Source organism: Copadichromis virginalis, linkage group LG22 (genome assembly GCF_057382275.1).
Source record: "Copadichromis virginalis isolate Kocher_CV1m ecotype Utaka linkage group LG22, C_Virginalis_male_GT1.1, whole genome shotgun sequence".
NCBI lineage: Eukaryota > Metazoa > Chordata > Actinopteri > Cichliformes > Cichlidae > Copadichromis > Copadichromis virginalis.
In genome coordinates this window covers 9,596,045-9,622,538 of record NC_140638.1, presented here as the reverse complement: position 1 = coordinate 9,622,538, position 26,494 = coordinate 9,596,045, and the positions used below count along the sequence as shown (strand labels likewise).

General features: G+C 42.2%; 1 protein-coding gene across 4 annotated transcripts in view; it reads left to right on the top strand.

Moving 5' to 3' along the window:
* Positions 1 to 26,494, top strand: part of hivep1 (HIVEP zinc finger 1) — a 68,148-nt gene that overhangs the window by 38,500 nt on the left and 3,154 nt on the right. For 3 of the 4 annotated variants that reach the window (XM_085445163.1, XM_085445165.1, XM_085445164.1), the window contains exons 3-7: positions 16,418 to 16,471; positions 19,565 to 25,341; positions 25,438 to 25,571; positions 25,659 to 25,834; positions 26,356 to 26,457. In XM_085445163.1, coding sequence (XP_085301289.1) covers positions 16,418 to 16,471; positions 19,565 to 25,341; positions 25,438 to 25,571; positions 25,659 to 25,834; positions 26,356 to 26,457 — 6,243 coding nt within the window. Of the gene's footprint in view, positions 1 to 2,739; positions 3,668 to 16,417; positions 16,472 to 19,564; positions 25,342 to 25,437; positions 25,572 to 25,658; positions 25,835 to 26,355; positions 26,458 to 26,494 lie in introns of those variants that run through there. The other variant, XM_085445166.1, reaches the window with a different exon arrangement.

Here is a 26,494-nt window from a genome sequence, read left to right as displayed (position 1 = left end):
GCTCATTTCTGTAACTTCCGGAAACCACTTAGGTCTCTAGTTTTAAATTTATTCCTTGACGTTTTTGGCATTTTTCCGAACACATTGTAACACAGCTTCATACACTATACACTAATACGGTCATCTCAGGCACACAGGACTGACTGTGAGCACAGAGGCCACACCCACCTGCAGTTCAAACCCCCTTGTTTACGAGGGGCAGCCAATCGTGAGAAAGTAGACTTGTTTCAGACAGTGGATGAACTGAGCAGTAGGTGTAATGGAGGTCGCTGTTTTGGATTTTACATTTTACTGTTTACTCTGAAATATCTGAAAATATGAATCATGAAAAAGAAAAGACAAATATCCGTTTAGTGGAAATAAAAACCACTAATCTGACATCTCAACCAAGATAAGTTCACTGGTATTGGTAGTATAATCTTAATGTTATCTATGTTTTTCTTTGAGAGCAAAACACAATATTTGGCTGCATAGTGTGGTGTGGTGAAATGAAAGTAGCATAAAATATAAGTATATACAGCGGATTTTGACCCTTTTGCCAAAAATCTGCTCGTTTCCGATGAGAGTGTGTGAACGTGGTTTTTGTGCTCGGCTGAAAAGATTTCTGATCGCGACGGTATGCATTTAAAATTCGAAGATGAAGCCAAGAGAAGAAATTTTCAACGTGAACTCCCCAAACAGAAAAAGCCAGAGAGAAGAAAAGCCTCCCAGCTCTGTGACTGCCCTGCTCACGTGGTTTTTGATTGGTTTCAGTTTGGTATTTGGAGTATGAAGGGTCAGCGTGGGCGACTGCTTGTATGCAGCATGGATTGGAGACTTTTTGGCAGTTGAATTCGTGGCTGTATTGAGCTGAATGGCTGTGGTAACCCTGATTGTGCGAGTGTTTGTAGATATCTTAAAGCTAATGGACAGCCAGCACACACACACACAGGGACAGTATTAGAGGTTAGTAGCTGGATTACTTCATTCAGGCTGTGCTGCATTATCACCAGCTCGGCTGTCATTAACTCAGATGTTCCCACAGAGATGAGGCGCAGTGTCCTCCACTGCTCCACTCACACACAAAAACACACAGTGATCCCTCTTTAGGTCAGTTTTAAAGACAGAGGAGTTTGGGCGCTTGGCCGTCAAAAGTGAGTCACTGCTTATTTTTGCTTTTAACATGCCAACACCAACTTTTTATGCTGCAGCTTTGGCCGGCCTAATTACAGTGTGCCGTGTTGATCCTGGAGTTTTTGCCTGTGAACTGTTTATCTTCTTTACCCTGGCAATGACACTGCAAAAAGTGCTTGGTCACGCTGCATGTTGTCCCTGGCCTGGATAAATATTTATCTGATTTTCTGAACCTCTTTTGCGGCCAAACTGTAAAACCCTGAGAATTCCCCATAATGACTAATACAAAAATAAAGCAGAGGGAGCTTCCTCTTTTTTCCCAACCAGACCACAGTACAGTGAGGTTAAATGTGCAGGCTGGCGTCACTTAGGGAGACACTTTTGTCATTTAACTGCCCGGCTCATCGCGTTTATGTAACGCAGGAGGCCAAGCACTTGTTGGAAGTCTGCCTGCTGTGAGCGGGGTGAATCCCCTCCTTTTAACTATTGACTCTGGTCACTTTAAAAGCTCGGAGTGAGCCCTCTCACTGCGACCTGCAGGCTGTTTCTCACTGCGACCTTGCAGCTTTATCTCACCCCCTCAGTGTCCGTCAAGTCAGCTTTGCTCCGCCTTTGGGGAGCTTCAACTGAGCAACACAATTTGTTGTTGACTTAAAAAATCCTCACAAGATTCTGCAGTTTTCACGGCCATTTCCAGAATCTTGTTTTTTGTTTTTTGCCCACACTCAGCCTTGAATGTCTCTTTTTTTTTTTTAATTTTGGAGTTGAAAAGAAAAACAAAATTGCCGCTGGGTGCCTCTGAGAGCAGCAGCGGTTTGCTGTTGTTTAAGGCAAAGTAGAGGAGGCTGTATTTATAGCTGGGACACTTCAGGCAAATGAAAGAAAATCGCATTTGACTCTGCTCTCCAAAGAGGGAAACTGACCATCAATCATTTCAAAATCACATTAGGAAAAAAAAGTCTAACCCATATCCCTTCAAAAACCATCACTTGACTTCAATAACTCATGATGGCAGAAGAAGGAAAGTTTCTCTGTGCTCATACGTGAACATACCAGCATGAATTTCAGAGGCCAGTCGACTATTTGAGCTGATTAGTTTAGATTTAGTTTCGTATTTACAAAATTGGTGTATCTGTCATAACATTTGAGAAGCTGAAACCAGAAGTTGCTTAAAAATGCACACATTGTTGATTCATTTCCTTTTAATTCGATTGTTTACTTTGGCTTATCCTGGAAACCTTGAAACAATATAAAGTCCTGTATCCAAAACACAAAAATATTGGCATATGTAATGTTAAAAACACACATTAGACAGCTTGTTTGTTTTTTTTTTTTATGTCTGAAGAGAATAATGTATTAGGATCTTTGTTAAATATCATCAAATGCATACACACTAAGTATTTCCTGAATAACGTGTGCGTAAAAGCAGAAGCAGTCTCTGCACAAAAAATCAAAACCATGGTGTCCTCAGATGGGAAAAAAGCTCAATTTAAGACTCATGTAATACTGCTTCAAATGAAATTTAGGATTAAACACTTCAAAAGTTTCCCTCAGTGTGTTGATGTCGGTATGAAAATGAACAGTGGTGTGTGAATGATATGCTTTTTAATGTGAAAAGGAAAAAAAAAAAACACCTCAGACTAACGTGCAGCCTCATTGTCAAAAAGGAACTGAAAGACTAAGGCTGTGATGTTTAAAAAACAAAAAAAGGGGGGGGGGGATAAAAGCAAAGTCCTCTGGTAAACACCTCAGTCTTCTTTAGCCCGTGAGTGAGCTGTTAGGCAACCAGCAGTTGGCAGGACGCTTTAAATTCCTCCGAGACAAACAGAGAGAGGGAGGGAGGCCGAGAGAAGGATCCCCTGGAGGGTGCCAAAGCCGGTTTTAGTGACGTCAGCCGGCCTGCACTGTTGCTCTGTTTGGCCGGGCCCTCCCTTCCTCCTCCCCCCCTCTCCCTGGGCCTTACAGGAATTCCCCTCCTCGTCACATTATTCGGAGGAAACCGCAGGCAACGCCCCGTGCTGCTGCGCAGCCACAGCTGATAGGGCGGAAACGCAGGCTTGTGACTGCTTGTGTTGACACAGACTTAAGTATGCACTTGTTGTTCTCTGCAGAGTCTCCTTCTGTCTCCTGAACAAAAGGAGTTCACATCAGCAGCGTCCAGCAAAGAAGTTTTTGTCCCGTGAAAGAACCCACTCGTCACGCTCTCGGGGATTCTCGGCAGCGTTTCCTGTTTACCCTCTGAGGTCAGAGGTGTGAAGTTTAGCTTTTGTGGGGGGGGGGGTCGGCGAAGGCTTGTGGGACACCTTTTCCTCAAGTCTGAGTCGTCAAAGCGAACGGCATAGACAGGAAGCAGTCAGTGAGCTGTCACTCATTCACGGCGCCTCAGTAATCAGCCAAAGTTGGGCATCGGGGCAGTCGAGCCTGAGGGATCCAGAGTGTGTTTGAAAGTTGTTTTTATCTTTGGATGTTGCTGTGACGGGAAGCAGCGCTGCCATCTGGTTTGATGTGCCACACTCTGTGCAGGATTGCAGCAAACACAGCAACAGATTGATGTGTAAGTCTGTGATGAAGTTTCACTTTTTCTTAACTTTGAAATGTAAATATGTCATTTCTAATCTGCGCTTAACTGTTTTGCATTTATGCCGAATGAAACCAAGTATTTATCTGACACGTTTGCTATTATTTTGGCTTTTCTCCCCCTCCTCATCATTGTTTTGCCTTTAGTCAAAAAATAGTGAAAACCCTGCACCACAGATTCTGCAAACTGGAGGTGACGTCTTTTTAAAGTGGTTAAAAAATATTCTGTGGATTTCTTGTCATCTGTTAAGTAAATGTTGACCGCACACTGTGATGGCTATAACGTGCTTGCACCTTTGTGCATGTAGTTTGGTTATTCATAAGCCTCATTTAGCTTCCTGTTGCCGCTTGGAGGTATAGTTGGCGAATATGCTTATTTACTTTATTTCTGACAGGTGTGCGTGCGTAGTAAGCATATACACCTCGAACCGGCAGATGCTTGGCTTAGCATAAAGAGCGAAAACAGAAGGAAACGAAGTGAATCCGCATTATCGCACCACATTATCACACATTATCCACCGTAAAAACAAGCCATCGCAAAACAAAGAAAAACAGACTGCTGCTCATTCTTCCTCTGCAGGACCAGTAACGTCCTAGAGCCTCTGCTGGCTGCAAATACAATATAGCTTTAGTGAGGATAAGAGGCGGTTCAACCCCAGTACACTGAACCCAAGTTTTCCTCATTACATTCATCACAGTAATGTTTGTGTTTGTAAGAATGGCTGAATTGTAGTTAAAAAGTGCTCAGTGAGAGTAGAAAAGCACTTTATAAGTACCAGTCCATTTATTATTTACTGCTGACTGTACCAGCATGATTTGGAGAGGACGATACTGGTCCTGTGTGGAACTAACAATTATTTCCAGCTTGTTTTTCCCACTATAATTAGAATTAACCTCATACTAAGATAACTACCTGCTCACTTCAGCTTCAGATTTACTGTCCAGATGTGTGAGAGGTATTCATTTTCTTACTGTCACAACATCATCAAAATATTCTTTCATTTTATTCCTCCTGTTGATGAAATGCTCCCCTGCTCTGAACATTTGCCTGCTAATATTTTGTCCAAAAGTAAATAAATATATAATGCTCGGCATTAGTTATACTAAGTGAGTGTTTATGTCAAATATAAGTCCATAAACAGATGGGAAATCTGCAGTAATAATGACAAAGTAGCTCAAGAACAGCTGCTAAACTAACTAATATTCAGTTTTAATTCATTTCAAGACAAATTTAAGGAAGGATCATATTTGAAAAGCTTAAATTTGAGGTAGCGTGGTCTGCTCTGAGCAAAAAAAATCATAATGAGAATTGAATTAGGTGGGTTGATTGCATTAATCTGAATATTAAATGCCTTAAAGGTCTTTCAAAACCTCAAATTCTTATGGTCCCCCCCTGCCTCCTACCTCCTCTCCTCCTCCTTGTTGCTTGTGTGACGCACGGAGCTCACCGTACGTGTGCAAAATTTATTTTCACGCTGAAGTGACTGAAATGTGCTTCCTGTCCCACACGGCCCATCGAGGCGTCGCTTGACGCCACATCGGCCGTCCGTCGCCAAGCTCAGTAAAGCGGAACTGCCGCAGCGTTGTTTCTTCTGTGTCACAGCCCCTCAGCAGCCAGGGGGAACTCGAGACGCTGACTGGATGCAGTTTGACATGCAGCTTGTTTTTACTTCCAGTTTCTTCTTTTTTTAGACTCCTCAAAGAAAGAAGTGGGTGTTTGTGTACAGTTGAGAGCTCGCTGCTAAATTTCAGTGACTGTTTCACGTCTTATGTGAAACTGTCGGGCTCAAACGGTGACATCAAATCCAAACTGAAAAGTTGCTCACAGTTCAGTTAAGGGTTTTTAAGGGTTTTTTTCCTCACAGAACAGGAAATGTGTGCTAGAGCTGAAACAATCAGGAATTGACTGATAACAGTTTGATTTGATTTTAGTGGTTTGAATGATTGAATAAGCATTTTAATATCTTTTCAAATGAATAGTTCAAACTTTACTTCCATATTTAAGAGTTTACATGGTGTCGAACATGAGAAGAGTTGTGTTGTTAGTTGGGGTTTGAGTGCTCTTATTGTGGTAGATCACCGTAGCTGCAGGGGGAAGCTGTTCCAGCTGAGAGAGCTCGGTCGGCGGCGAGAGCCAGACGGGAACTGGGAATACTAAAAGCTTCTGGTCAATGGATCGATGGATAAATAACCCGGGGCGAGCCCGTGCATGTGTTTTTATGTGACGAATAATATTTTAATACTAATTTAATGCTGATTAACCAAATCGCTGATGGTCCTAACGCTTTCTACGGCTGATTAAATATTTCTTGATTTCAGCTTCTCACATGTTAAATGTTTCCCTCGGTGTATTAAATCACTGTAAGCACAGTGTAAAGTATTAAGCTCTGGATGGCTCTAATGGAAATTTCTCACTAGTTTCCGATGCTTTCAACCCAACAATTAAGTGACGGATTTAAAACCCAAATGAATCTTTAATAGAAACAAAATGAAATAATTAGTCGCAGTCGTGTGTAAAGTAGTTGTTTCATTGAAATTAAATAGTGGTGTTATATTGAGAGTATGTTATATATAAACAGATTCAGCATATGAACAACAAAGTGGAATTTGAAGGCATAAGACGTGATTTTTGGTACTGGAAGTCTTCTGAATAGGACCGACCAATCAGCTTTGACTGAATGCAGGTGAATAATTTCTACAAACAGACATTGGCTGAAATAATGTCTTTAATCATTGGGCTTATTCTGATGTTGATTTATCTTTTTCAATTTTATCTGCTTTCATGGTTGGACTGCAAACGGTAACAGGAAGTCTTGACCAGAAACTTCAGCTGTTACACCCAAACCTGATTCCACTTTTACTTTAGTGCTAGTACGTCTACGGCTCTGCTGGTTTTTTTTGTTTGTTTTAAAACTCTGTAAGTTGAATATATTTTGTTTTTTGGTCTGGTTTTGTTTTAGTTCTGACACCTGGTTAAATTTGTGTTTCAATGCAATTTTGACTTCGCATTTTGGTTCAAGGGTTAAGGAACAACTTTTCAAGCTTTGACCAACAGTGAAACAAATCTGCAGAGATCCAGAGAAATCACAACTCTGCACGACTCAAATTTTTTTTTTAAGATTATTTTTGAGCTTTTTATCTTTTTTGACAGTTTGGCAGCAAAGAGGGAGCGAGTGCATGGTAAGAAATGCAGCAAAGGGCTGCAGGCCGGACTCGACCCCTGGCTGCTGCCCCACAGCCATAAGTCATACAGGCATCTGCTCAACCAGTGAGCTAAACTGGTGCCTGTATCTGTCAATTCTTTCTATTCGTTTTAAGGAAAACCATAAACCGTAGAAACTACCTTGATTTTTTTTTTCTAAAGTAAAGATTAGAGGAAATTATTGGAATAAATTAGAAACAAATAATAAATCTGGGATATTAACTGCAGCAGCATCTTAATTTTCTTGGGTAGCTTGTTAATAATTTTTCTACAAAACGAGCTTGACACCTTCCGTGATTTGCAGCTGCGGGATGGAACGCATCATTTATCGTGTCTTGGCTTTGCGTTTGGAAGTCTGGTTCTCTCTCGTCTATTTTGGTGCATACAGCTTTTTGGGGGAGAAGGTTTTTAATGCGTGCGTGGACCGAAAAAGATAGAAGAGGATAATATTCACGTTCACGTTCATCTCCGCCCGCACCATTAAAAACCCCTACACATGAACACAAACACGCACTCTTCTACCCACCCGGTAGGTTTCTCGTTATATCAATTTTTCACAAGGGTGCCCACGCGGTCCCAATAATCAGTGGCCTCCAGTCTGCTGCTTCTTCCACCTACAGTTTCCTGCGGAGGCAGCAGTACTGTACCGATAGCGCACCAAACCTCTGTCTTTGTCTGTGTGCAGGAGGGAGGGTGTGATCTATTTTTCATTTGTTGACTGGGTGTTTGCAGCTTCATCACTGTAAGGATGCAGTAGCTTTAGCTCTTATTAGCATTATTTTTAGAGGTAACTAAGACAAGTGCACCTCTGTCACGGCATTGTTCAGCTTGTGTGTGTGTTTGCTGCCCTCTGTATAAGATCCTCATCTCTCCTCTCTTGATGGTGATACATTATTAAAAGCTGCCCGCCTGAAGCTCCAGTTGATGCCGGGGTTTTTAAAATATTTTTTTTAACTCTTACCTGCCCTGCTGCTGTCACTTCCACTCAACACGCTGCTCATAAACAACACGATAAACAGCTCTACTCCTGCCTCCCTTCATCCACATCCCTTCCACCTTGTCGCCCCCGCTTCGTGGGATGTTTAGCAGACAGCAGCTGATCTCCAGGCTGCGGGGGGGGCAGGATAGGATGAGGATCAGCAACCCTGAACCACTTTTCCAAAAAACTGATGGCGCACTGCGTAAAATGTAAATATGAAGAGAAAATAATGATTTTAAAATATTTATTTTTAGGTTAAAAAAACGTATTTGTTCAGATATAAATGGGGTTTGCAGAAGTAAAAACTGGGAAGGAGTCTCTGCTTTGACTCTGAGGGCAAACAGTCCCAGCAATTAAAACATAGCATTTCTCCAAGTAATATGCAAATAACAGCCACGTATCTGTGGTACGCAATATAACTGAAGGAGTCAGAAAATCAGAAGGAATCTCTGTAAGGGACAAGTCTGTGCAAGCACTGGGACGGCTTTACGTTTGTAACCTGATTCTGCGGCTCACTCAAAAACCAGTAACACAGTCTGTTTCTGGATCTTTTCCTTGTTATTCGTTTTATTTGCATAGTAAACTTTTACTTTGCATGTGTGGATGCAGCAGCACAGTTGACCTCCCTGTGCCCCGGTGCAGCCACCGTTAATGCTAAAGGGTTCTCTGCTATTCAGATGAGGTTTGGTTTGGGGTTTTTTTTCCATAAAATGACTTACTTATTACAGCAAGACATTTTACATACATCACAGCATCTGTATTAAGAGTTTATGTCCAGCCCGTAGCCCAGACCCACTGAAAACATTTATTAGGAAAAAAAAATAGATCAAAGGAGGCAGTGAGATATTAAATAGTCAACATTTTGCATCTAGATGACTAAAAGCATTTACCTTTATGAACTACATTCATCTCGTCAACTTCTAAATGCGTACAGAGACTGCTTTTAAAGAAAACAATCGAGTCCAGTCTTTACAATTTTGTAAAATTTGTTTGTTATGAAATATTTCTACTTCATCATAAAAATAGGCTTATTTTATGTTAGTGTTCACCTGAGGCAGATCATTTTTAAAATGTATATACATAAATAAAATTATATACATTTACATAATATATATGTAAATTTATAATACATTTATAACACATGCATTCAGTACATTACTTTCTTTTAAATTTCCTAATTTAAAAAAAAGATATATATCTCGTAGCCTTGCACTCAACGATCCTAGTGGTCTATCACACTTGGGGCTTGCTACCCAATCTCAGGTGGGAGTGATGATATCTCCCCCCTGACCTGTCGTCCTGGCTCCCCCTTGCCATAGCATGTGTGTGCAGTAGGCTCGCATGGGGGGGTCTAGCCTTAGGACCCTTACTGGATACAGATGCCCCAGGCGGGAATCAATTTTGTGACGCTCTAGAGGCGTGTAGTCTTACCACTATTCTATCTATCTATCTATCTATCTATCTATCTATCTATCTATCTATCTATCTATCTATCTATCTATCTATCTATCTATCTATCTATCTATCTATCTATCTATCTATCTATCTATCTATCTATCTATCTATCTATCTATCTATCTATCTATCTATCTATCTATCTATCTATCTATCTATCTATCTATCTATCTATCTATCTATCTATCTATCTATCTATCTATCTATCTATCTATCTATCTATCTATCTATCTATCTATCTATCTATCTATCTATCTATCTATCTATCTATCTATCTATCTATCTATCTATCTATCTATCTATCTATCTATCTATCTATCTATCTATCTATCTATCTATCTATCTATCTATCTATCTATCTATCTATCTATCTATCTATCTATCTATCTATCTATCTATCTATCTATCTATCTATCTATCTATCTATCTATCTATCTATCTATCTATCTATCTATCTATCTATCTATCTATCTATCTATCTATCTATCTATCTATCTATCTATCTATCTATCTATCTATCTATCTATCTATCTATCTATCGTCCAATGATTAAAGACTGAAATTTGCTTAAATTTTTGGAAACCTCAAATATTTAACTGGTGTATCAATATTAACGTGCCAATAACCATAATTAAAATAATCAGTCCTAAAAAGAATGAAACGTGTTGCACACGCAGTATCACGCTATGCAGTTGAAAGGTTTATTTTCAAAGACCTGACTTAACGGCAACAGAGGAAACTGAACCTTCTTCAAGTATAAACTAAGAATCCGTCCAGAAATTTGATCTCAGAAATCAAGCAGAAAAACACTTTAAAGAAATTTTAACCCGCATTAGATTTTAGATTCGATTTTTGTCCTGAGTCTTTATGCTCTCTCCCTCTTCATCGGTGTTAGGTGTTCCCATCATTCTCTCTGTGTCTGTGCTTTTGTGTTGATTAGATTTGATAAAGTGAGAGGGAGCTAATGCGAGGAAGGGAGCGGGAGTGGCAGTCGCCTCGCGCTGAGCTGACTGGTGATGATGATTGACTGCAGGGTAATGGGACACTCAGTGCGATTGGGGATTCCTCTGCGCTTCCTCATCTTTTGTTCAGTCACTCAGGAAGCACAAGCTGTACTTCCTTCGAGTCGTTTCAGTCTCAGTTCTGCATTCAGATTGGCTCACCCTGCTCGAGACCGCCGGCAGGCTGTTTTCACGGGTGTGTCCGCGATGATAAAGAATGTGTCACGCACTGATGACAACCCTTATGGACACTTATTGCACCGGTCAGCTGCTGAGGACAGCAAAAACTCAGTTTCTCCTCTGGAGGAGACAAAGATGAGATCGACAGACTGCCTTTAAAGGTGACGGCGAGTTCTGCACAGCTCATGCATCTGCCAGCTGTTGTTATGAGTATTGTACGAGGGGATGCCCATGTTTAATAATAGCGTCATTGTCAAATGAAGCCATTCAGGGAGCGATCAGGATTCTGTAGAAGAGAAAATATTGTTGCCTGTACATCTGTCATTTAAACTATAATTACATAAAAGAACAAACCGGGCGTTTATCAGAGTTGAAATGGTTCCCTATTTGGCTGCAGCTGGTGCAACTGGCATGATTTCAGCCTTTCTGTCTATTAATCCTGCTCTAATCAGAGGGAACCAAATTAAAAGACTGTAAGGAGAAGCTACGTACAGCACAGCTGAAATACTAATTTCATTAATCTGCTAAGTACTTTGTTGATTAATCTTTTTTTGCAAGTAAAGTAATAGTAATTAAAAAAGATGTTTATGTTGCCAATTTTTCCTTAAAAACAATTCAGGAACCCATATTGTTGGAATTGGTATCAAATGAGACACAACTAAGAGCAGATTTCTAAATATTTTATGAGGAAATAAAGTAAATTGTGGATTTTGTCTGTTATCTAATCAATTAAAGGACAGATAAGCTTTGATTTCTACCGTATATGCCTGTTTTATCTCTCACTTAATGCTGACAATCCTTTCTTAATAATTTTTGCCAATAAATTGATTTCTTGGCCCCCTGAGCCAAATGTGAAACTGCCAGATTTCTTTTAAAAGCTGCACAAGACAAACAAAAGCAGGAACATTATCTAAACAGCAAATGTCTTACCCACAGTTACCTGAATAGGTTCAATGCTTTAGTGCTGTTTCGAAGCAGGACTGCAATAAATTGTTTTTAATCTCAGTCAATCTACTGTTTCTTTTAAATTGTTATTAATTCATGAATTCATTTACCTTTTTTAATATTATTTAGTTAATGATCTGTAAACAAAGCAGAGAAAACCAGCTGGAGGAAGGGAATGTGGAGTACCATATATTCCTTAATAAATGACTTAATTATGCATAAATGATCAGTGTGCTTTATTTGCTAATTAGCGTATGGTTGCTCAACTAATTATCACCATCGATTGCCCATTTTTACGGAGTTGGAAAATGTCCTCGTCTGTGAGTGAGCGCATGCATCAGTTAGTGTGAGGGTGTCTTTGATGGGTGTTTGATGGTAGCGTGTGAGTGAGTGTTTGCACAGAGCCGGGTGGGTACAGCAGGCTGGTGGAGGTGCTCGAGTTACATAATCCCAAACTCCCTCCCGCGCAGTGACAGCGAAGAGGGGGGCAGCTGCCGAATCCCATCTTGTCATCTCCGCTCTCCTTCTCCTCTTCCTCTCCTCTTTCCCGTTTGATCCAGCAATAAGCGCCCGCTGTCCTCCTGCTTCCTGCTATCATCCACACATCAGCTTCAGGCACTTCAGTCCACCTATCTGGATCGAACTATCACGGACACGACACCAACCGTTTCCACAGAATTTGTTTTAATTTAGTACCTCAGACGTGATTAAAAAGACGGCTCAAACTATGGTCCAGCAGCAGTTTTCGGGCTTCTCGTTGGTGTGCTGGTGTAGTGTCGCGCATACTGATGACACCTCAAACCCCTCGCAGATGCTGTTTTTGTGAAAAACAATTATCCCCCTCCCCACACGCACACATCTTTGATGCTATAACAGGGGAAGCTGAAGCCAAACTGTTGGGGCCATCTGAAACACGTGAATTTTGTGCATATGGCTGCCATGAAACGCTGCCACAGTGCTGTCGATGGCCGCCATTTGGCTCGGCGAGGCCCAGCAGGGAAGGCTGTTGAGTAAAATATGAATTTTTACAAGCTGGCAGTGACGGGAGGAGGGTGTATGAGCCTGGTGGTTATTTGTTGGCCAACAGGCAGAGGGACTCTCAGCGGGGATCCAGTGCCAGGGAGATGCAGTTGTGATGCTGCTCGATGTAGGGTGAAATGTAATATTATTATTATCCATTAGGAGGGTGGGGATCTAGTTTGACATAGGTTGTTTTTTTTAGAAGTTTAGATCATGTTTAGATCTGCAGCTCATCTGTTTGGATGGGCTTCCCCTCCTACCCAACACTCCTCCCCCCCCACCATAAGTGCAAGGTTGTAAACTCACATCAGGTGGGCGCTGGTATCGAAAGGTGTGAACGTTTTCTTTGCCGTTACGTCATCTTTGCCCTGGGGGTAACGGTAATCATATTTCCTAGTCATTGTAGGCAGCACAGAGAGAGGAGTGGGCTGGAAGATGTCGAGCGGGGGGGGGGGCATTAAAGATTTGTGGTTGTCATGACAGCAACCAGAGAGGAGACTGACTCCTTCGCCCACTAACCTCAGCCTAATTGACATGCACCCGCCCACTCAGGCCTCTCCCAGCCTGATCATATCCTGAGATATCACGTTTTATAGATCAAAGATCAGGAGTTGGCACCCTCGAGACTGAGGGTGAACTTCCATCTGCGTTTCGCTGCTGTCATGTTGTTTCATTTGTAGGAGAACAGAACAACCTGTACATCTCTTTACAGTCATCAGCTGCACATCAGACTCCTTTGTGATTTAAGTAAGACAAAGTACCACTGCATGTTTAAGTTGCATATCGATCCATGGTCCACTAAATTATTAAAGCCTCTTGCTTACAGTACAGTCTACTTAAGCGCACCAAACTCCCAGGGCAGCAGCCCAATGTGCTTTGTAAGGGCGATGATCTTTTTTTTTTGTGTTTAATGGTTAGAAGGAGCCAAAAGAATTGGAGTATGTACAGCACAGTGTTTTTAAAAAGCAGTTCAAGGATCCTACAAATAGTTTTTCTTCCCTTCTATGCTCTGTTTAAAACCACACTTGTAAGCAGTTGCCCTATAAGTGGCTCTGTCTGACTTTAATGTCCTCAAACTGTGTTGTTTTTTTGTTTTTCTCGCTTCCTTCAAATTTTGTGGTCATGTTACACAATGCAGCGCTCTGCTTTTCATCACCACTAACATTTTGTATGGATTCCTTTGTGCTGTTTTTGCTGAGGTTATGGTACAATTACACCAATTTTTTCTTTTAGATGGCACTGGGATGGTCGCAAAGCCCACATGTAGCCCTCACCCACACTACCTCAGCAACCCCAGCAGCCATAATGAGGCAAATATGAGCAACCCCATAATAATTCCCTGCTTGTTTAATAATTTGGGCGCTCTGAGTAGAATATTTTTCTCGTCCTTATTGAGGGTAGTGCTGCCTCGCCCCTTTCCATTCACCCACGCTGGGGTTTCCTGATCTTTTCCATGCTCCAGAGCTCGACTTCATGGGTGTCATTCAGCGCGAGGGGGTCGTGTTTGCAGCTTGTTATGTAAGAAGAAGAATATGCTCTATGATAGCTTACACTCCGCTCTCCTAACATACACAACCACTAATAAGATTTTTGGTGGGCAGTAATCACTTGCGCCCTTGTTTGCCAGCGTGCTCTAATACGAGACATATGTATATCACGCTGTGTAGACTATGAAGCATATGCTCTCTGAAGTCTACCTCGGAACCTCCCGACCACTAAAATAAGCATTTATTATCTCAAATTGGTTTGCAGCAGCACAGATATTTACACGAGGAAGCCGTGAGGGTGAGCCGTGGTAGCCATGACTCTGAGGGAAGCTTCGGGATCCTCTCTGTTTGGAGAAATACCGTGCCGCCTTCGTTGCCAGGAAAACACAGCAGTTCCTTTGCCTTTGGATGCCAAGGGCGTTCACGTGGTCATTTATATGTAAACAAATGCGTACCTCTGTCTTTGCTCTCTTTCTATCTACCATTTTGTTAAAGATGTGCAGATAAACAAACGCTCTACCCTCTCCTCGTGTGCCTCGGTTGCTGTGTTTCTGCTGGCAGGGTGCCTTTGTTTTGCTCTACAGCAGCGCAGGGGTGGGGACGCATTATGTAATTCGCGGCGTGTGCCTGGGATATAGAGAGGGAGAGAGACTGAGAAGGGTGTGACTATAGTAACACAAACACACAGAGATGATGACATAATCCCTGACCTCCTCTGTGGCCTGCTTGTGTCCTCCCCTCTGAGTATTCCCGGCATTGGACTGTAAATTTGGGAACCACAGAGGAACATCCTCTTTCACTCTCCATTAACATTTGTGCAAAATTACTCCCACCGGTCCTCAAGGACTCCGCTTGCACTCTAATGTCAGAAGCAGGGCATAGAAGTCTTTGCATTGGCTTCCGGTTGAGTATAGATATAAGTTCAAAATCCTCACCTTTACGTTTATGTCTCTACAAGGTGGGGCCCCCATCTATATCTCGGAGCTTCTCCAGCCCCATTCTCCAAAGCGAACTCTTAGATCCACTGATAGCGGTCGTCTATCTATCCCACGGACTCGTCTGAAAACAAAGGGGGATCACGCATTTCAAACCCTGGCTCCTATACTGTGGAATGGTTTACCCCCCCCACTACGCATGATCGACACGATGGCTTCTTTCAAAAAACAGCTTAAAACTCATCTGTTTAGACAGGCATTTGGGAAATGTTAATGCGTAACATGTTGTTTTATTTTATATTTATATTGTACTATTGCTTTTTTTTTTGATATGCTTTTATACTTTCTTTATGTTGCTATATTGTTTGTTTGACATGTTTTCTTGTGAAGCACTTTGTAACAGCGTTTTGTCTTAAAAAAGTGCTATATAAATAAATTTTACTTACTTACTTACTTACTTACTTACTTGTGGGTTTGTTTTTCCATCCATTTTCCATGGATGGTTTGGGAAGGCACGGACATGCTACAGTAGTGGCCTGGTATTGTGTGTTGCATGCAGAATTTTACATTTTGCTTATAGAAGCCTGCAAAAAAAAAGTCAAATTACTGCAGTATCCAGGAAACAAAGCTGTCAAAACAGCTCAGAATATGTTTTGCATAATAGAAAGTGAGGAAAAGAAGAAAGAGCTGCTAATGGTCCATCAGATTTCCTGAAAGTAATGAGTTTGCACTTTCATTTTTCATATGAATTTTTTTATTGTTATGGTTTTAATGAATAAATATGTCTGCCCGTTGCTTGAACTTGGAGAAGAAGTCAGAGTTTTGAACATAAATTAGAAATAATGAGTGCTGGACACGTACTTTCATATTCTGTATCCTTCCTCACTCCCACAGCCAGTGGCAGTGACCCTGCAGGAGCAGGAAACCAGAGGATTTAACTCATCTCTTTGCCTCTATTCCACTGTGTATAACCCACTCACGCCACAACGAGCCAGTCTATATAATTAATATTGATTACAGTACTGCGTCACCTCCCACACATCCATATGGGTCATACAAAAACAGGTTCTTAACCTGCTGGATGTGGGTGATATGCTGTGACATATAGAAGAGCTGAATTGAATACTCTTGTGCCCCCCGAGGGGCGTAAACTGCAGTTAAATATGCAAATTGATCTGTGGGTTAGAGCGCACACTGTGATAATGACAACGAACCCACCTTATAGACTTGTTTGCAAACTTAATCTGTGTATCAAACACCCTCGTACTGCTCTTTTCTGTAAGTGGGTGTGCCTGCGTGATTGTGTTTTTGTGTGCGCCCCCCTTCATATGATTACAGTAGTTTCCATAATGGAATAGTGCACTCTCTCTGCTATGGAAGAATGTCTGTTTTTCATTTGAAAGACCTTCATCCTGCTGCAGCCGTGTGGGAAGCATCCCCAGAATCATTAGTTCATTCTGCACTGCCTCGACTGTCGAGCGCGCTGCTCTGTGCTGAAAATGGTTTCTGTTCTTGTGTTGCAGATAAAATCGAGGAGGCACAGAAAGAGCTTAAAGACCCCAAAGGCTCACAGAAAGGTAAGAGATCTCTTATCAAAACTTGCAATTTCCAGAGAACTGCGAGGAAAGCTCTCTCTTTCATTTTTAATGTAGAATATCTTCTCTTTCACCACCTCAGGGTTTAAAGTGAATTAAATAAGTAATTTAACCTAAAATAAAGCACAAGCAAAAAGCGCAAAATAAATGCAAAATCACTGATGTGGAAAGGAAAGATTATTACATCGGTCACATCAGTGAGGCACGGCAAGCACATTTCACCCAGAGGAAACCCAAAGTGCTTCAGGGTACGCGGGCAAAAACACTGAAAAAAATTATAATAAAAAAGTAAAAACAACAGTGATTTACTGTTATTAATATGAATAAATCCTGCATTTAAACAGGCAGACTCATTAAGGTTTTTATGGTAATAAAGTGCTTGAACTCGTGTTTATTGTAAGAGGTACAGCTAATGTTAGAAAGGCTTGCAAACCTGATATAAGTACTGTATTTAAAGGTAAAAAGAGAGCAGAGGTAACTGCCCTTATAAACATCATGTGTGGGGTTTTTTTTATTTTTATTTTAGTGAAGACTGATGCATTTATCATGTCTTCTGAGCATGAAAGCAGATATTAGTGGCAGATGTTTATGTGGTTGCACAAAAATGTCCCATTTAAATTTTAAGGTTTTCTTTAAAAGCAATTAGATATTTAACTACCAAGTACTGTAGAGCTGTTGATGCTTCCAGGTTGGTGTGAACTTGTAATTTCTACCTGGTCTCCAGTGAAATGTGTGATTTATACTTCTGCAGTGAATCTATGTAGAGCCTACGACATAGCCTTTCACAGGTGTGTGACGCTGTTGCCAAATTCAGCCCCTAAACCACGATGGGCTGCCAGCGATCTGGTGGATGGAGTTTATTTATTTTTTTGTTCACGATCCATTCATAATCATGTGATAATGCTGCAGTTAAATTGAAATTAAAAAAAATATATAAATTATTATTATCCGTCTCCTCTAAAGATGAACCCGGCAATTAAATTGGAGAATTGCGTCATCTACTAATCAGAAGATCAGGGTTTGATCCACAGCTCCTGTAGCCCTCTGTGTTGATTTTCTTTGGGCAAGATGGTGTTAGAGCGTGTACGTAAAGGATAAAAAGGGCTCAACGGCAAAGAAGAGTGCGCTGTGTGCGCTTAAGAGGACTTTAAGTGCTCGGTAAGAGTAGAAAAGCGCTATATAAGGACCAGTGTATTTACCATAAAATGTTTCCTTTGTTTTGATCTGTGTGCATAAATTCTCAGTAATCTTTCCATTGTGCCCCGACTGAACACACGAACAGTTTCTTTGATAAGTGGACTGTTGTGTAACTACATTGAAATAGAAAAGCCAGTTTGACTAAGCTGTGCCTGAGAATCAGCCTGCTGTGCATTTTCCTTTTAATGACACTCAACCTTTGATTGAATCATCCACTGTAAATGGGATTGGGTGGTGATTCTAAATAGGGTATAAATATCTCAGTCCACCTCTTAAAGTACAGCAGGTAGTTTTATCACTGCCAGTAAGTCAAAGGGTAATCTCTTTGGCAACCTGCCTTATGAAGAAGTATGTCAATTGCCCTTGGTCTAGATAACTAAAGGATCGCCTTTATTTTACATTAAATATATTATTTTAATGCAGTTACAGGAACATAAGAGTGTTTAGAAATGAGGAGAAGGTTAACAAAAAGGGCTTCTTTTATCTCAGTGACTGTTAATGATGGAAAACTTGTGGTGAAGTCACGTCCCTTTTTTGAGAACTGGTTTGTGTAGTTTGGATGAATAAATATTGCCTTTCCCATGTCTTTTAGCTACAGTTTGTACAAAGATTGTTTTTAAGCATCAATTAGAAAAGGTTATTTTAAAAAACAGGGTTTGTTCAGAAGACCTTGTTATATTGATTGCATGGCAGTTTTAAAGCCTCTCTAGTTGCATGGTTGCGTGGAGAATGGATTTACTTATGTAAAGGGAAGCCCTTGAAAGAACCCTGAAGTCATCTTGGGAAATACCTACACAGGCCAGGAAACTGTGACAGGCTGTGACACTGCTACTCTTGTGCAACATGCCCATGAAAACACTTGCCTCAGTCATTATTATGGGACACCATTGCATGGGTGTGCCCTTTTTAAAACAGTGCACCTATTATTATAAGAATGCAGCTCAGTAAGCACGCAGATGTACTTTGTTATACGCTAGTTATTTGCACCATTTTCTGATCAGCCGAGCCTTCATAGGTCAACATTTCTTATCAACAAGGGCAAGAAGTGACTGTTACTTGCATAATAAAGCGTGGGTCTCTGTGGTATTAGTCACACAGCTAACGAGTGCGAGGGCGAAGTATCTTCACTGTAGTATACGTCTATCATTATCTAAATAAAACAAATTATCGATAAGCTGATGGAAAACAAAGTAGGCTGCAGAGAAAGCTTTCACAACTGGAATGTTGAAGCTCTCAAAAAGCTGTTTAAGACATATTTTATATATAACAACCACAAATGTTATGTATTCGTTTTACAGTTGGACTAAAATGATAACACATGTACATGTAAATGTGCAGTATGATCCAGAATAGTGTCACTATTTGTCACTGGAGATAACACAGCTTATATAGTACAGAATTAATAGTAAAAGTAGTTAATTTATTTAAATAGTGGGAAATAAAGCAAAAACAGAACAGTCAGTAATTTTAATAGACTGCAGTCTACTTGTTTTATTGTTTCCAGTTGGAAGATGGTGCTGGTATTGAGATTAAAGTGTGTTTCAAACATTCTTCATGCGCTATAAAGGGGTAAAACAGAAGCACTGTAGTGTGTGAGCTGTTGATCTTTTTCTTTTCCTGTGTGCATTTTTGTTTTAGTTTCATGGAACAAGAAGAGTTAGTTATACGAAAAATATGATTTTCAAAAGGGCATTAGAGTTATTTCCTGTGTCCAATAGAGATTACATTTCAACTCATTTTATAAGCCAAGGTTGTCAGCAGTAGAAGTTAATTTTTTCAATAATGTCATTTGTGCTAACTCTTTGTGGTAGCACTGGAAGAGAGGAGATGAAGGAAATGGTTATTATACCACCTTAATTATTGTCTCTGTCTCCACAGGGCTATCTGACAGCAGTCGAAGAAATGCGGACAGCATAAAGGGTCTTAAGAGGAAGAAGGTTGTTGCAGAGAATCAGCTAAAGAAAATTCCAAAATCTCCAGTGAAGAAGCCCCTGCAGTCAAAAACATCTGCTGAATCTGCTCTCCGAGGATCTTCGTCCAAGGAAACTCCGCATTCTTGCTCCTCCTCCTCCAACAGTCCTTCCCACAATCTTTCAACATCGCCCAGTGGAGAAAGTGACCAAAAGTATGCTCAACCAGTTGCAGCGTCCCCTGACAAGGGGTCATTTTCTGCTGAGGCTGAAAGGCTGAAGCAGGAAAAATCATCTTCTAGGCCACCATCGCTTGAGCTCACAGCTGGTGAGGAGGACACTCTGATTACTGCTAAAGGAACTCTAAAGCCTAAAGAAAGCAAAAGCCAAGACTCCAGCTTTGACGGAGATCCTTACGCCAACAGCGCTCCACTTGATGTTCTACTTAAGGCCATGGAGCCTGATTTTAGCACACTGGCTGAGAGGAAAGCCTCGATGCAGGTCACAGCCATCGGTAAAGCCAGTGGTGAAATCACAGCAATGCCAGGTGTCAATGTTGGTCTCCAGACCCAACCTTCCCATATGCAGACCTATTATATTGACAAACAGGGCAATGTCATTGGCATTGCAGCGCCAATACAGGGAAATCTACAAACAGGTCCACAGGGTACCGCTCCCCTTGCTACACCGCATTTTATGCCCGTTGCTTCCAATCCAGAAAATCCTAGCTTGCACATAAACTTTAATGCAGGACCATCTACTATAACTCATGCTCCTGTTCCCTCTGGCTCAAGTGCTTTGCCACAAAGCCAACCACCAGTTGTGCACACATGCCAGTCCCTCTCAGCCAGTGTTCCCAGCAGTATTCAGGTCCCAGTTACACCAGGCAGCAACCAAGTTCAGATGACCACTGTTATGACCTTTGGTGCTGAACAGGTTTCCAAGGACCAAAAGCCTAAAAAACCAGGAAAGTACGTTTGTGAATACTGCAACCGGGCATGTGCAAAACCCAGTGTGCTGCTCAAACACATCAGGTCTCACACAGGAGAAAGGCCATATCCCTGTGTTACTTGTGGCTTCTCATTCAAAACCAAGAGCAACTTGTACAAACACAAGAAATCACATGCTCATGCCATAAAACTGGGTCTCATTGCACGCTCCGAATCAGGAGGTGGATCGCTATCTCAAGAGTCTGACAAAACCACAGGAACACATTCAGAGGCAGAGGAGAGTGGAGACAGCGATGAGGAAGGTAGCACTGCCGACTTAGACCCCGACTCGTCACAGAGCAGCGTGGCTGCTTTGTCTGAAAACAGTTTACTGAGTGCAGGTGGAACACAAGCCAACCATGGGGAAGTGGACTTATCCGGTGTTTCTGACTCAGTCAAATCATCCCCAGCTCAGAGAGCTCACGAGCCTAAAGTAACAGCTGCACTCCCAAAAGTTGTTGTGTACCCAGTTAATGTCTCCCCTCTGAGGGCGGATAGTCCGAGAGTTACAGGAGCAGCACCTGAGCAAGCTGCTGCACAACGACAACGAGACTTCCAGACTGCCAGTCTGAGATCGAATATCACAGTCTTGTCATCTCTGAAAGGGGTGGATGGTGCAAATCCCTTACTAGAAACCGTCAGTGAAGATGAAGACCAACACTGCAAGTCTCCACTGTTAAGTGGGCATGCTCAGCTTCAGCGGCAACAAGCAACAGACTTTTCTCAGCAGCAACAGCCTAAGTGTCTACTTAGTCCACGTAGTTTGGGAAGCACTGATTCAGGTTACTTCTCACGTTCTGAAAGTGCTGATCAGGCCATGAGTCCACCCAGTCCATTTGTAAAGATAACTCCACCAGTAGATGTTGATATTGCCAAGAACACTCTTCCTAATGTCCCTCCTGTGGTTGCCTCAGTCATGCATGTAGCACATGAGCAGAGACCAAGGGCGATAGACGGACAAATGCGTCCACGATTAGAAGCCAGTGCACGCTCTTTAGAAGAACGAATTACAAAGTTGATATCTGATAATGAGATAGTAGTTGACAACAAGCAGCTGGACAGTGTAAAGCCAAGGAGGACCTCTCTTTCAAGGAGAGGTAGCATAGACTCCCCGAAGTCATACATATTTAAAGACTCTTTTCAGTTTGATCTTAAACCAATGGGAAGAAGGTCAAGTTCCAGCTCAGACATCCCCAAATCTCCATTCACTCCCACAGATAAATCAAAGCCAGTATTTCTTCTTTCTGTACCCCCCCAATACCCACCGATGGATTGTTTGCCAATAACAAGGAGCAACTCTATGCCTACTACACCAGGACACACTGCTCTTCCCCTTAATGTTGCTGCTGTCCCCCATCCTTTGCGCAGCAGCCAGTCATGTGATGACAAAATTAGTGCACTAAATGACGATGTATTTTCATCAGCTCCATCAACCCCAAATCCTGCAATGCATTCTCGTACCTTGGTCAGACAAATAGCAGTAGAGGACTTTTCCCACAATGAGAGACATGGTCTCCCCTCTGTTCGCTCCATGGATGAGGGCTATATCGGACAAAGCAATTCTGCAGAGCAAATGCAAAGAAGCAGGTCTTTTGAACACAGTCAGGAAAGAAACAGAAAACCTCAGCAGACTAAAGGCACGATGTATGAGTGTGAAACGTGTCGTAACCGGTACAGAAAGTTAGAGAACTTTGAAACTCACAAGAAATTCTACTGCTCTGAACTTCATGGTCCAAAAAACAAACCAATGGCTGCCAAAGAAACTGACCAAGATGTTTTTCATGTTAATTTACAGCAGCCCATAGCAGGAGCAACCACAACTGGGCCAGGGGTACTTGATCAACAGACATCATTCAGGAAGAGGAGGAAAATGAAAAGTGTTGGTGATGAGGATGATCAGTCTCCAACTGATACTAGTGCACCTTGCTCTGTTAGTTTTGAGCTACCAGCAGTTCTGGCAAACAGGAATTTTCCTCACCATGCTGTAATAGTAGATATACAACCCAAAATCAACCAGCCAAAGCTACCTCAGATACAGCTTGTAGCAAGAGGCATTAATTCTCCAGATTCCAGACTTTCGCCAATACGAGAGACCCAGATCAGTACCCCTGCTAAAGGAGACTTGCAAAGGCAAGGCAGCGGCACTTCAGTCATCAGACACACCAACTCTCTCAGCAGACCCAATTCCTTTGAGACAGAGTCTATTGACAGGATCTCTCCTGTTGATAGCATGGAGAAGGATCCCCTGAACAAACCCAAATCAGATGTGGCATCTGGTGTCTTAACTGATGGTTACCATGAAACCATATCAAAACCTAAGAGCACAGATTATGGAAAACAAAGAAAGGAGCAGTGCACTGATAGGACAGTGGCACCAGTTGGTGAACACTCTACTCCTATCCATCAGTCTCGCCTTGTTCGTCAAAATAACATTCAAGTTCCTGAGATTTTAGTCACAGTGGAACCGGACAGAGAACATGAAACACAGACTGCTGAACCAGCAGATAAACCTGCAGATCAGTTCAGCTGGCCTCAGAGAAGTGAGAGTTTGTCAAAGCTCCCAGCAGAGAAACTTCCCCCTAAGAAGAAGAGAATTCGTCTGGCTCAAATGGATCATTCATCGGGCGAATCCAGTTTTGAATCGAGCCTCTCACGAAGCCTCAGCAGGGACAGCAGTCTTTCTCGTGGCTCCAGCATCTCAGCCTCTTTTGACAGAGATGAGCCATCTAGATCGGAGAGTCCTTCTCGAGGAGAGTGCGTTGGTAAAATTCCAGAGACTCAGTGTTTGCCAACAGCTTTCAACACCCTTGGTGTGCCTGGAATGATGAGGCGTGCCGCATCTGAACAGATCACATGTACTCAACCCTCTGTGGAGATTTCATGTGACTACCGCAGCAAATCCTTTGACTCTGGCAATGTATCTCCAAGTAGATCTCTGTCACCTGCTGGACAGCCAAAAAGTGGACAACTCTCCCAACTTTCCCAGGTGCCACTAATTGAAAGGAGACGGGGGCCATTAGTTCGGCAGATGTCTTTAAAAATTGGACCTGAAAGTCAGCAACCTGTTAGGAAAGCTGCCGCTCCTTTAGATAAACCTCTCATTGGAAATGTTAGCTCTTTCACTCAGAACAGACCCCAGCAGATTCACATTACTAGCAGGCGCGCAGTGCCTCAGCCCTTTGTCCTGCACACAGAAGAACCACCACTGCAAAAGAATGAGCAAATGGTGCAGAGCATTAATTTGGGTAGCCCAACTCAGCAGCCTCAAGTCCATGGCCTTCCACATCCTTGGCACCAAACATCAAGGGTTCAAATTTGCCAAAAGATACAACAACCACTAAACCAGATCTTGGTTTGTCGAGAGAACATCCAAAACAAACCAGCTGACACAGAAGAAAAAAAACATTTTGTGCCCAAATACCAACTACAGTGTCCAGCTCTGAGAACAGGCCAAACCTTTTCCTTCTCTGGCACACAGGGAGCTCAGATAGCCCTGCCAGTTTTAACAATACCAATTGCCAATCCGATTTTGAGCATTTCAAAATCATCTGATGTAATCCAAAATTTGTATGTAGCTCAACCCAGTCAACAGGCTGCAGACAGTAAAACACAGACGGTTGTTTTGTCGGGTGAACAGCGAAGAGAATCATTTGATCAAACCCAAGGAAGTGCTGTACCACTGCCACAGATCTTGATAACTCACGAGCAGATCCACCCTGCTCACTCTGTGCCCAATAAAAATAGTCTGTCGTCGACTCCCAGTGTGGAAAGTGATTTTCGTGTTGTAACAACTGCAAAGAAAGATAGGACTCAAGCTCAGACAGGAGGCCCTCATAACCGCACTGTAGAACAAACTCCTCTTGGGTCTTTACATTGCACGCAGAAACTGGCATCAGTAACACTATGCCCGCAGCAGGAACCCACTGCATCAAGCAAACGAATGTTGTCACCTGCAAACAGCTTGGACATCTACATGGAAAAGCACCAAAAACGAGCTAAAGATGAGCATGGTGTGGCCTGCCTCACCGATGGACGATCAGTCAATTATCTTAATTCCAAGATGTCGGAGGTGACCCGACAACGGAAGCTGACACTCGTTAGGCAGGTGTGCACAACTGAACCAGTGGACAGTCCCATTGAGACGGAGGCCCCACCTCTGCCCCAGGTTAAGTCAGATGGGGAGAAGGACTCAGAGGCTACTGATGATGTTAAACCTATGTCACCTGATGGTGCTGGGATAGAAAAAGATACAATAACTGTTATTCATGAAGAGACAGGCCCTATCCTGAATACTACACTTGGTAGCCAGGGAACCTCCATGCCAGCCAACAACAATCTGAAGCCTCAAGAAAAAGCTGAGGAACAGAGGTGGACTCCAGCCAAATCCCCAATTAGGCCCTCCAGTTTCCATGGTGGTCAAGTGAAATTGACCACATCTGTGTCTGTGGTTAACACAAAAGACAGCCACCGCCTGTCTTTCCCCAGCCTGAAGACCACCACCACTTTCACATGGTGTTTTTTGATGAAAAGGAAACCTCTCCATGTTCAACAGACCGACCTGAAGACTTCAGCATACGCTACCTGGACAGCCAAACCCAACAACCCTAACCCACTGGGGTTGCCTACCAAGGTGGTCATGTCTTTGTTTGACTCCAAGCAGAGCTCCAAGAAAATACACTACACATCAGCCATAAAAACAAGTGGGAAATCGGACATCTTGTCTTACTCAGGCAAGCTGAAGGATGTCATGCCCAGGGTAAGACTAACTTTCTGCAAAGTCTGAAATATCATAATGTTGTAATGATGACTTGTTTCTTGAGTCACATCCAAAAATATCATCTTTTTCCTGCAGTTGCCAGTAACCCAAAAGTCTGTATCAGTTGAAACCAAAAGTAAAGTGCAGCCAGAGACTCAAGCCAGCAACGATTCAGACAAGGACTTGGTCACTACAACAGAACCGAGGCGAATCAAAATATTTGATGGCGGGTATGAAACGGAACAATCTGATTATATTCAAAATGTTAGCAACATTATGTTAGATTTTGTGCTCATGGTTACATTTCAAACCCACAGGTACAAATCTAACGAGGAGTATGTTTATGTACGTGGCCGTGGGCGAGGTAAATACATCTGTGAGGAATGTGGGATTCGCTGCAAGAAGCCGAGCATGCTGCGCAAACACATCCGTACTCACTCTGATGTCCGGCCGTACCATTGTGTCCACTGCAATTTCTCCTTTAAGACGAAAGGTGAGTGTTAAAGCCATGTGATTATAGTTCGTACAATGCAGCTGAATAAGTCCCTTTTAAATGCAGTACATGCATGTATGATTTTTCATTTGCCTTGTCTTTTGATAATTAGTGCAGCCTCGTATAAACAGGAACAAATGTAGTTCTGTTAATGTCTTTAAAAGTTATAGCTCTTTCTCACGCCTGATTTTGCAATATCAAACTCTGTATCTGTAACACACAGGAACTGAAAGAATTTACTCTTTCCTTTTACAAGCTGTGAAATTAAAAATGTTATTCCACCATCTCTTAAACCAAGACAGTATGATTCACCATTCTTTATCGAACTTGCCTACCCACGCGACACTGCAGAACAGTACTTGGTGTCAGCAACCCACGTTCATTTAAAAATGTCTTTATCAGTTACTCACCCTTTACATAGAGCTTTCCCAAAGACCGCATACTCTTACATAAACTCCTTCTGTGCTATTGTTCAAGCTCTACCCACCCGTAAGACCTCATTGCCTCCCTTTTTGTTATAGGCAATCTGACCAAGCACATGAAATCCAAGGCCCACAGTAAGAAGTGCATGGAGATGGGGGTGCCTGACGGTCTAATTGACGATCAGGATGCTGAGGACTCTGGTACGGTGCTTTGCTCCTCGGGGTTTTCCTTGAGGGA